This window comes from Trichosurus vulpecula, chromosome 6 (assembly GCF_011100635.1).
Source record: "Trichosurus vulpecula isolate mTriVul1 chromosome 6, mTriVul1.pri, whole genome shotgun sequence".
Taxonomy (NCBI): Eukaryota; Metazoa; Chordata; class Mammalia; order Diprotodontia; family Phalangeridae; genus Trichosurus; species Trichosurus vulpecula.
Window position 1 is genome coordinate 114,502,594 of NC_050578.1, and position 12,619 is coordinate 114,515,212.

Sequence of the window (12,619 nt, forward strand, 5' to 3'; positions counted from 1 at the left end):
AATTACAACCCAGGATCTCTGTGTTTAATTTGCCATTAACATTCCATAACATAGCATATGCCCATAAAATATTAAGATAAGGAAAAGTCACATAATTCAAGATAGTGTCTGTGGTCAGCGTTTTCACCCTTAATGGCCATGGACAGAGCAAGGAATGCTCCATCTGGGTTTGTTGACATAAGATAGAGACATCTCTGAGCTTACTCAGAGAACAAAGAGACTGTTAGGATCTGGCTCTTCTTTTGGTTAATTAGTTCAGGCTCTGAGTCTTATTGAAATTACAAAAATGATATAAAATGGTATAAAATCTTCCACACCAATGACTATAATGTTTCCAGTGACTGCTTCAAATTTCTACAACCCAGAGAAGTGTACTGCCTCTCACCCTATGGTGGTGTGATCACAAAGTTCTAGAGTTCTAAAGCTGGCCGAAATATCTTTGTAGAAGCTGCCCACTTCTGACTACAACTGGAGTGGTTCCAGAGTCTGTTGCATTACAGCTATCAATCCCAAGCCAACTGGCCAAAGGTATTGCCTGGGTTTCTGTTTTAGATCAAACTATTCTCTGGCCATCTCTCATGAATTACCTGATGACCCAACTAAAGTTGCTCTGGTAGTCTCTTACTTCTGCTGAGATCTCCCCTATAATGGATGTCACCATTGACAATGACAGAGAGCCCCCTGCTAGGTAACTTTGACATGTTTGTTTTGGAATACTTTGGAATGTCTCAGCACCCTGGGTTAGGAGAAAAATTCCATAGAGAGGTTCAGGACCTGAGACAGGGACAGAGGTCAGTTATTAATGTTTCCTACCCATTCTAGACTGTGAGTCAGTATTTAGCTTGCAAGAAAGGAAATTTAAGAGATTAATTTGCCAAAGGATTTCTCCCATGTAATTTAGGTTGAAGTCACAGGCAGGGAACCCAGTCTCCTGGCTGCCCTGATTAAACAGTTTCCGTGCTGAGTACTAGCTTTGGAAAGGAATAAGTCATATGGCCAGCTTCACAGCCCCTTTACTGTAATCCCAGGACCTTGTCATCCAACTTTACTTCCATGTATCTGCAGCTACTAGATGTCATTGAGTGAAATGGTGAGATAGATATTTTTTGTCCCCCCTGCACTTCTATCAGGTACCTCATTGTTCCATAATATTGGGCATGATTTTAAGGATGGCAACGGAGAAACACTTTTCCAGGGTCCTTGTGGTGAGGAGACACCCATTTTGTTTGTTGTTTTCTTCCTAAGTAGTTGGCATACCATGTCAGCGACCATATCTTTAGTGTACTGCCCCTTCCCCCTGCCCTGGTCTAGAATACCAGTCGTGTCCATTTTCATTTCCAAATAGTCATTACCTGCCCCTGCTTCTAAGATTCCTAAGATAGGCTGAAGTCCCTTTTGGAAAGGAATGTGACTGAGGAGTGGCATTTCAGAGCAGTATACTAGCTGCTGCTGAAGCACTGAATGGAGGCTCTGAGGGCTTGAGGAGATAGGAAATCATATTTATTTAAAGGCTTCTTGTCCTGATGTGCCACTCAGTGACCTCCTTCTCCTAATGTCCTTCAGTGTCCTCTTCCTGAAACCTTTCTGGCCAGTGAGCCCCCATTGTGAAGAGGTTCATTCTTAGACAATACCTGGGCCATTTGGGAGATGATAGCTTCTTCCCTATCCCCTCCAGGGCCAGGCGTGATTCTTTTCTAAGTGCCTAGCACATAGTAGGTACTTAATAAACATTCATTGTCTAATGATGTCTTCCCAGAACTGCACAGTGATAGATTTAGAGTCAGGAAGACACAGGATCAATTTCCCCCTCCAACATGACTTTCCTTGTGACCACAGACACGTCATTAGATCTCACTGAGTCTTGGTTTCTTTATGTGTAAAATGAGGACAACAGCATCCATAGAACTCACTCTACGGTTGAGACCGAAATAGCATCATGTGTGTAAAGTGCTTTGGGAACTTTAAAGCATGAAATAAATGGCAGTTGTTTTTGATTTCTCGTGACTCCGAGGCTAACAGGCAGACGCTCTCTATGGAACTGTCAGAAGTTTCAGACGTTAGCTTTTAAGAAAAGCTAATGCTATTGTGAGTTGCAGTAAGAGACATGCTGTCAAGGATGTCAGTCCTGGTTAAGACGAACGTGGTGTACTACGGTCACCTCTACTTTGAGAATATTTAATATGAGAATGAGTTGAAAGAAATGAGGATATTTAGTCTAGAGAAGAGATTTGGAAGGCACTTGAAAACTATTTTTAAATATTGGGAATGCTGTTAAATGGAAGGAGAAATTGGTCTTACTGCTTGATTCCAGACAGACATTTAACACAGCCAATAACCCTTCCACCCATTTTAGGACCGATGGGTGGAAGCTGCAAAGGGTTTATGTTTTGCCTCAATGAAAAGGAAAAAAAAACTCCCTAAGAATTTGAACAATCCAGACATGGAAATGGGAGGTAATTAATAGTTTCCTTGTCCCCATCACTGGCGCAGCAGGTAATTGTGGAATGCTCAGGTGGAAGCTGGATGTCTATTATAGTTGTTAAAAAAGGGTCAGGTATCACTGACTAGAGCAGTGGTATCAAACTCAAATAGAAAGGGAGCTAGCTGGGTAGGTCTCATACTGACTTAGAAAACTACATTATATTAACATATTTTTTTTTATTTGTTAAATGTTTCACATTTAAATTTTATCTGGTTCTGGCTGTACCTGGGATGTGTTCGCTGTGTATTTGATGCTTCTAGTCTAGAAGGCCTGGTAGGTCTCCTTGCTGCTCTTAGATTCAGTTTGGCCAATCACCACGAGTTTATTAAAAATACCTGACATGTGTACAGGCATACCTCTTTTTATTGCACTTCACTAATTTGTGTTTTGTACAAATTCTTTTTTTTTTTTCAATTGAAGGTTTGTGGCAACCCTTCATGGAGGAAGTTTATTGGTGCCATTTTTTCAAGAACATGTGCCATGTCTCTGTCACATTTTGGTAATTCTCACAATATTTCAGACTTGTTCATTATTTTAATGTTACGGTGATCTATGATTAGTGATCTTTGATGTAACTATTGTGATTATTTTGGGATGCCACAAACCACTTTTTTTTTAGATCGTATTTTACTTTATTTCAGCTTATTTTTTATTTAATATTTTTATTCTTCAGCATTTTCACAAGAGTTTAAATACAAATTTTCTCCCCATTTCTACCCTCCCCCCACTCCAAGATGGCCCCATTCCCCAGTCAGCCCTCCCTTCAGTCACCCCAATCTCCCCCACCCCCTTTTCCCTTACGTTCTTGTAGGGCAAGATATAGATCAGCAAAAATAAGATAAAAAATGAAAATTACAAAATGGAAATTAGTTATATGGTATATTTTTGTAAGTGAATACAAAGATCAGAGAGACAGAAGGAAGGAGGGAGGGAGAGGGAGAGAGGAAAATACAGGTTTGAATCCTTCCTCTCTCTTTCTACATGTGTGGACTTGGGCAAATCCTGCTAAAAATGTTATCTCTTCAAAATAGGGCGATACAAACAGCCTGCACCACATATAAGTAGATTGTATTAATTTCCCCCTGCAGAATACTAAAAACTGCAAATGTTTATTTTAGGAACTATTAACATGTCGAATTGAATCCTGAAGTACGATGCTGTGCCTACAGAGGGTTTGTTAAGAGCTTTAAAAAAAAATTGACCCACAAAAAGAAATTTATGAGCCAATACTTTCCCCTTCCGCTAAATACCTCCAGTAAAATGTTTGGATCAGTAGGTTGCAGGTATGGAGACGTTATACTTATAATAGTGTTTTCATTTCTAACGTAAATTTTGGGCCAACAGTTACATTTTACTTATAAATTGAGGAAACAAGACTTTATAAGTGAAAACATTCCCTAGGGGAAAAAAGGAAATGGTTCCCTGTTTAGTAGCTTTTGGCTGTGCTTTGCTGAGACTTTTAAGAGATTTTTCTTCCCTCTTCAAACCAAAACTTCCTCAGCAGAGTTGAGAAGAAATGAGGAAATGGCTAGCAGCTGTGAGCTGGAAGAAAGACTAGTGATGAGCAAGGCCTCCTCATGCTTTTGACCACTGGCCATCAGTTGTGGAACTGCTAGGTCATTGAACACAGCCAGTGATCCTGGTTGTATTGATTGCCTTGACAAATGGACTTCCCCTTTCTGGTCCTTCATTTCTCCATCTATAAGATGGAGGGGGAATACATCCCATGAAAAACATTTAACACAGCCAATAACCCTGGTTGTATTGCATTGACAAGTGGACTTATCCTTTCTGGGCCTTCATTTCTCCATTTGTAAGTTGGAGGGGGAGAAAAATCCCACAAATAAACATTGACTCACCTATAGGTGGGAAATTGTGAGGTTTTATTCATCATGCCAAGGACCACCTCTCCACCATCACCACCACTCAGCTTCTGCCTTCACTTCTGTCTCCTTGCATACATTTAGAAAAAGTTCTCTTACTAGTCTGGTCTCCCTGTTGTCACTATTTTGCTGTCCTTGGCAGCTGTATTCTGAGCTCTGTTCTTTCCTCTTCAGAACATGTTATTCCATTCCCTCTTACATTTTCTGGTGGATGTAGAATAGTCTCCTGTTATTGGAATTTTCCTTCCCTTTGCATTTGAAGGTCATTTTCCTGGTCATTTGAAGAATTTGTTGTTTCTGATAAATTTAAGACACCATGTGTCTTGGCTTTGGCAGCCTGGTTTTTTGCTTTGGTTTTGTTTTGTTTTCTGCAGATGATCTATGCATTCATTCAAATGTTATTTCCTTTTTTGTGTTTAGGAGTTTGGGGCAGTTTTCTTGTACTATTTCTTGTATTATAGTAATCAAATTCTTTGACTTCTGGAGACCTGTAATCCTCAGGTTGTTTCTACACATGCTATCTTCGAGATCAATATGAAGAGCATGTTTTCTTTGGTGTTACTACTTTTCATTTCTCTTCAAATCTCTTTTTCCCTTCTTTGTATTTGTATTCCTAATGAGTTGTTCTCTCCTTTGTTTCTTTGGTGAGACTTGCCATTGCAGATTACCATGTGGTCAGTGAGGGAAGAGGTATTGAGTAATCTCAAGGCAGGCATTAGTTCATAGGAGGTTTTTTTTAATGTCCTTCTTGGGTTTTTAGTGTCATAGACCATGGAGGTAGCTAAAATTACTTCATCTGTGGCGTATAATTTCTATTTTGTTGAGGTTTGAGAGGTTGTGAATATCAGAGATAATATTTAGTCCTTCCTCTTGTTGGTCACATGGCTGATCCAGTTAGATATGCATTTCCTATCATAGGGTCATAGATTTAGGGTTGGAAGTGGCCTTAAAGATCCACCTCCGTCATTTTACAGATAAAGAAACTAAGACTCAAAAAAGCTAAGTGACTTCCCCAGGGTCTCACAATAAGTGTCTGGGGTAGCATTTGAACACCTTTCTTCCTAACTCCAAATCCAGTGCTACACCCTGTATATCATACTGTCTAGGCATTTTCTATCCCTTTTTGTTTTCTTTCAGCCTGTATCCCAGTTAGTAAAGTTGCTTCTTTGCCTTTGAGGCTCCAGTCACGGAGGTCTAAACCTCTGTGTTTCCCAGGTTTCCCTGAAGGACAAAAACAGCTCTGGTGAGATCACCCAGCTCAGTTCCATTACCCCTTTGTCTAGAACAAAAATGTTTAGCAGCCACACTACTTGAACCTTGGGCATATGATAATATCAAACATAAATAATGTCAGGATACTTCACCAGTGCAGTTTTATGTATGGTACCCGATTATGTAGAAATACAAGGATGAGAATGAAAATAAGTGGGGGAAAATTTGTCTTTGAATGATAATGTTGGGGTGGGGGAGGATAGCAATTTAGTCTGTCTACTCTCACTATCAGAAAATAAATTCACAGTTCTTTAGATGAGTGTGAAAGTAAAACCAACAGCATTACCTCATCAGATTGTATTCTCATTTTGGTCCTGTGAAAGCAAGTAATTACATTTCAGACTTAAAGTTCATTTTACTTATTTATCACAGTCCATGAAGGACTAATGTCATTTGGGTATTGCCTTTTTTTCCAGCTAGAAGATGATATCATAGCCAAACCAAGGTACTTTATGGCACTGAAGGATTTTGCATTTACACAAACCTCCGACTGGCTTGTATTGGAGTTCTCAAAGCTTGGGTTTATTGGTAAGTAATTTCTCTGTTTTGTTGGAGCCAAGATTTTGGGTTGTTGTTGTTGTTGTTTTAATAGCCATTAATCCTGAGAGTTCTTAAGAATTTAAGAAGGGACTTACTATTGAGCAAATAATAGAGGCATGACAAGACATAGTTTTAATAAAATCAATTGTTTTAACAGAACCATTGGTATTCCGAATAAAACTAATATGCCTAGATTTTTTTTCTATGAAGAAGAAAACAGCACGCCCTGTCTAAAGAGATTTAATTCGGTCTCACTCATATACAGAAACCCAAAATAGTAGTGATATTTTAGGCAGATGTATTCCTGAAAATGTCAAAGGAAAAATTCCTTCTATTAAGCCCTGTTTTCCATCTAGCTTGCACCATAATAAAAATAAGAGCCAACATTAATAAAGCACATTAGGGTTTGGAAGATGCTATCTTCACATTATTTCATTTTGTCCTTCTACCCACCTTTTGAGGTAAATGCTATGATTATCTCCATTTTACTGATGAGGAAACTGAAGCTCCTCCTAACACAAAGCCCAGGGCTTTATCCTCTATATCACCGGGCTGTGAAACATTCAGAATCATAATAAATGCTGGCTCAATTTTCAGTATATTAGGGAAGTGATGTTTATCAAAGCAAAGAGCCGAACTGCTATTTAAAAGAAATGGGAGGTAACATGACCGAAAAAAATAAGGCAGGGCTGACGCTTTGTTACCTTGCTTCTATTTTCTCTGTTAAGGATGACCTTTGGATTGGAATGGACCAAAATCCAAACCAAAACAAAAGACCAATAGGGAGTTGAAGCACAAGAAAACTAAATAACCTTGACCTCATAAAAGTCAAGTCAGCAAGCCTTGACAGACCGTATTTCAACAATATAGGAAGAGCTGGGAAATATAATCTTCAAGGGCTTCTTGTTGCTTCTAGTATAAAGTAGAACCCCTTATCCTGGAATTTTGAGCCTCTCATGTACCAAACTGACTTATTAGCTGTTCCTTGAATTCAACCTGCCATCTCCTATCTTCATGCAAAGGTACATGGAAGTTGCCTCCCATTCCTAGAATGTACACCTTGGTCATTTCCTCCTCCTAGAATCCTTTACTTCCTTTAGGGTTCAGCTTAAATGTCAGCAATTATTATTGTTAGGCAAACCTTCCATGATTTTACAATCATTAGTATTCTCTCCTTCCTGAAATAATTTTCTATTTACTTTTGTCTGCATGAGAGGCAGCACAGCCTAGTGGATGGGGAACTGGCCTTGAAGCTAGAAAGGTCTGAGTTCAGATTCCTGCCTGTGACACACATTAGCTGTATGACTGTGGGAGACTCTCTTAACCTCTCAGTGCTCTAGGCAAATCTCAAAAACTCCCAAGTTGTTTTGGTTTTTATCTTTTTATTTTTTAAAATGTTTATACTCTTACATTTTGAGTTCTAACTTATCTCCCTTGCTCTACCCCTTCCCCACTCATTGAGAAGACAAATAATATGATACTCATCATACATATGAAATCTTGTCAAATATATTTTTTTATCAGGCATGTCGCAAAACAAAAAAAAATTTTAAGCAAGGAAAAGAAAGAAATTTCCCTCCCTGGAGGTAGATAACATTTTTTTCATCATGAGTCCTTTGGAATTGTTATGGATCATTGTATTGATCAGAGTAGCTAAGTTTTTCAGAGTTGATCATCCTTACAATATTGCTGATACTGCATACAATGTTCTCCTGGTTCTGCTCTTTTCACTCTGCATCAATTCATAGAAGTCTTCCCAGCTTTTTCTGAAACCATCCTGTTCATCATTTCTTGTAGCACAGTAGTATTCCATCACAGCCACAACTTTATGGACACCCTCTCAATTTCCAATTCTTTGCCACCACACAAAAAAAGCTGCTATTAATATTTTTGTACAAATAGGTCCTTTCTCTTTTTCTTTGATCTCCCAAGGACTCCTAAGTTATGGAGAAGTTGTAGAACTGCATTGGTGGAGAGACTTTCCTCAGTCAGTGAAATCTGTCTTTGTGTATACAGTCTAGCCTTACAGTAGAATATATGTTCTAGGACTCTTGGTTTATCTGACTTTGTATTCCTAGTATATACTGAGTAATAAATATGTAATAAATGTTGATTGAAATGAATTGAATGCAATTGCTAAACTTATGTCATCAAATGGGAAAGAATAAGGCAAGCCCAGAGAAGAGAAAATGTTCTGATTAAAAAAAGGATATGGGGAGAGACTATAGTATATAAACTATAGGCCAGGGAGCTTGACTTTGATTCCTCAAAAAGGGAACTTTTTACGTATATGTGTATGCATGCCTACCTGCCCATACGGATACATACATGCACACACCAGTTTCACATATGACCATAACAATGGATTAGATGATTCCTCTGTTGGCCAGCACAGGTGTAATGAGGATAAAAGCCTCCCATGAGGCACTAAGGACACAGTCACCCTGCTGGTGAAGCTGGGAATTGAAGCTGTATCTATTGGGAAAATAATCTGGTGATATATAATAATAGTTAGAAAATGAACCACACATTGCTTTTACCCATAATTTTATATTAAAACTATTCCCCTAAGGATGTTTTTTTCAAGGGGAAAAAAGACATAGCTACACACAGATATTTGGAATGACTTCAGATTTAATAGCAACTAAGTATAAACAACCTGCATGGCCAACAACAGGGTAAGAGGTGGTTGTTGCTGTAGTGGTGGTGTATCCATTTATCTTCAAATAGCTATGTAAGTTCTATCTCACATACATGGAACACAAGATCAGGAAGGGGACTCAGAAATAAATAAGATTGTTTTTTAAGTTGCAGACCTCAAATCACTATATAAATGCTAGCTGTTATTAAATTTTAATATGAAAATATTGCAACAATTCTGTACTTCACTCAAATCATCAGATGTAAATCTAGGCTAAAAATGTGGTATAATATCAAAGACGTGGTGGTAAGTGTATCTTAACCTGGTTCATTCACATGGTATTCTCATTACAGAGGTAGCTGTGTCTTTTACTCAAGTGGTTTTTAAGAATATGAATATGAATGCAATTCAACAGGCATTTCTTTACTAAGCACCTCTTATGTGGCAAGCATTGTGTTAGGTTCTAGAGATAACAAAAACAAAAAACAAAAAAATCAGTCCCCATTCTCAAGAAACTTGCATCTTTTACATTGGTACCATTTGGATATTAGGAGAATTCCAGGAAGGCTCACCCCTTTAGGGGATCTGCAGGAGGCCATGCTCAGGAAATGCACCGGATGAACAGACCCAGATATTTTGCAGTTTGCATGCCACTGTGGCCACAGATCCAATGAGGCCTCCAAATAAACATCTGATAAATACCAACAATGAGGAACTGAGACTTGAATTCTAAGGCTTAGTCATATTCCCTAGAAGCTACTGTCTCTTGCAAATTCATCAAGCAATATATTAGAAGAAAGTATCTTGACCCTGAGAGGAGAACAAGTGAGAAGTTTCTAGAGGTGGAAGGAATCTTCAAGATTGATCCTCTAGAGCAACTCTCTCATAGGAAGAAATTGGAGGCCCGGACAAGTGAATTAATTTATCCAAGGCTGTAGAGAATTTTTTAGACTCAGTCAAAGGGTCTTTGGTCATTCTCTTCCCCCTTTACTACACCTGGATTTATACTAGCCTCAGGCTGCCTTAACTTTGTACTTAAGGGAATCCTTTAAATTTTTTTTTTACTTTTAGGTCATTTCTCATTCTATCCTTTTGAAGAATTATCTATAGCTAAAGCTTCTTTCCAAGCTCAGCACAAGGACTGCCTCCTACATGAAGCCTCTCTCAATCCTCCTAGCTGTTCCTGCCACCCCCTAAGTTTCCCTTGTAGTTTCTTTGTATATATTTTATATAGAATTATCTGTACTCATGTTGCTTTCTCCAATAGCATGTAAGTGCTCCTTGAGGACAGGAAGTGTCATGTCTGTTTTTGTGTTCCTAACTTAGTGTAGGTACATAATACATACAGATTAATTACTTGATGCCTATATGATATATGTGTATGGATATGTATAGTTTACGTACATAATTGGATTAGTTATTTCTTTTCTCCCCCCAGGAAAGCTGTTTAGAACCAGAGACTTACCTTTGATAGTACAATTTTTAATAATGTTCTACAAAGATAAACCCATAGACTGGCTTTTGGATCATTTATTTTATGTGAAAATATGCAATCCAGAAAAACATAATGTGAGTATTTCTTTGTTTTATGGAATACCAACTATGTGGTGACAAAATAAGGCGACATTATCGGGTTAAGAAAATGTCACCAGTCACGCTGAATGCCTTGCTGAAACGGAAGTAGACGCCATTGACAAGAGGCCTTTCCTGCTTTTCTTGGTCATTAGCGCCCTCAATCGCACTCTCCTCCAATATTTTGTATTCACCTATTTGTGTACGTATTTTATCTACTTTGTAAATTGTAAGCTTCTCGAGGACAGGGACTATTTTACTTTCATTGTTTTATTCTCAGTGGCTAGCACAATGCCTTTCACGTTGTAGCTGCATAGGATGAGGCGAGGGACTGAGCCCATTATTTTGCTGGTATAGGGAACTCCTGGATGAGAAGACCTTCTGGTGATGAAAGTCAGTACCTTCTTTGCAACTTAGAATTTTTGAGAGAGTTCTCTCTCCTCAGGAGGCACCAGACATTACCAGTGAGCACCTAAGGCAGAACCTGAACCCAGTCAATCTATGAGAAATTTAACTTTGAGATTCCTTGCCCTCACTGTCTTATGTCCTGCCCCAATTCCCACAGATGGCTGGTTTGTGGTGTAATGGAAAGATTTAGAGTCAGAGGTGGTTGTTCAGTTTGGTCTCATCTGACTCTTTGTGACCCTATTTGGGGTTTTCTTGGAAGAGATACTGGAGTGGTTTGCCATTCCCTTTTCCAGCTCATTTTACAGATGAGGAAGCTGAGACAAATAGGGTAAAGTGACTTGCCCAGGGTCACACAGCTAGTACATGTCTGAGGTCAAATTTGAACTCAGAAAGGTGAGTCTTAGTGACTCCAGGCCCAGCGCTCTATTCACTGAGTCAAAGGACTTGGCTTCAAATCTCAGCCTTGCCACCTGCTAAAAAGCCGAAGTCATTTTTCCTTGGGCCTCAGTTTGATCATTTAACTCATAAGAAGCAGAGGTTGCGATGGATGGCATCTAAGGTCCTTTCTGGCTCTAAATCCATGATCTTAACTTTTTATAAAAATAGAATCAACTTGCTTTCTGGAAAATGTTAGCACTACAGCATTAACTGGGAGAAAACGAGGAGATGGGTCCAAGTTCATAAGATTTAGAGCTAGAAGGGGAGCTTCCTTTCTGAAGTCCAACACCTCACCACTCACTCACCACCTCCCTCTACTACCTACCCCCTGATGCTTTTTTACAGCTGGACTATAGCTTCTGATCATTGTTAATCTATCAGATAAGTAATCCACCAGAAACTCAACTCTTTGAGAGTAAATACTTCATTTTTTGCCTTTGTATTCTCAGCACCTGGCACATAGTAGGCACTTAATGTTTGTTGATTGATTCAGAGATTTCCACTTTTATCACCCCCAAATCTTCATAACCTCTAAAATGCCACTAGTGAAGTAGCTCCTCTTCCACATTTTCTTTCTTGCTTTTGTCCTTACTCTGAGTACCAGAGAGAGAGAGAGAGACAGACAGACAGAAAGAATGAAATCCCATGAAGTTATTAGGGAAGTGAGGAAAAACAAGGAATTATGTACTATAATATTCTATTATTTGTTAAAATAACCATTTATCATCAATTACTTATTTTAGGTGAGTAATTTAGCAGATTTCTTTTTTAGTTCCTCTTTCCTCATTCTTTCATTTGTATCTAATGAAATGACTAAAGTCTTAGAACCTGTCTGAGTTCACTGGATTGTTTTAGACTGACTTTTTCCTCCATGAGGGAAGTTGCAGGTCCATGGTTGCCACACGTGGAATTTTATCCCTTCTCCAGAGTTACTTGTTTTCTTCTTTAGATGACTTTTTACAGTAGCATTATGGTGTAGGGCAGAAGTGTCAGCAGCCAAAACAGATTAAAATATAATTGGGAAATATTTAACAAAATAAACAAAAATCTAGTAACATATAGATAATGGGAACATATAGTTTTCGAAGTCAATATGTTGCAGTCAGGGATCCTTGTGTATGGTTTAGTGGCCCCTGTTTCTATGAGTTTGGCACCTCTGGTATAGGGGATAAAGGGCCAAACTTGGAATCAGAAAGAGTCAACTTCAAATCTCACCTCTGACATTTAATGATCCGTAAGATTCAGAGTGTGTCACTTAGCCTCTCAGAGACTTGTCCACACTGTATGTAATACTTCTTGTCTTGAGTTAAGTATAGTTTCCTTTGGGGAAGTAAGTTCCCACATATCTCTACAATCCTAGTTATTGCCAAGGAGGTCCAAGTC

At 38.7% G+C, this 12,619-nt stretch overlaps 1 protein-coding gene across 1 annotated transcript in view; it reads left to right on the plus strand.

The window, feature by feature from the left end:
- The window catches only part of MGAT4D (MGAT4 family member D), a 109,140-nt gene that overhangs the window by 59,568 nt on the left and 36,953 nt on the right, over positions 1–12,619 (plus strand). Inside the window, exons 8-9 of the mRNA XM_036765003.1 lie at positions 6,054–6,165; positions 10,257–10,387. Coding sequence (XP_036620898.1) covers positions 6,054–6,165; positions 10,257–10,387 — 243 coding nt within the window. The remainder of the gene's footprint in view (positions 1–6,053; positions 6,166–10,256; positions 10,388–12,619) is intronic.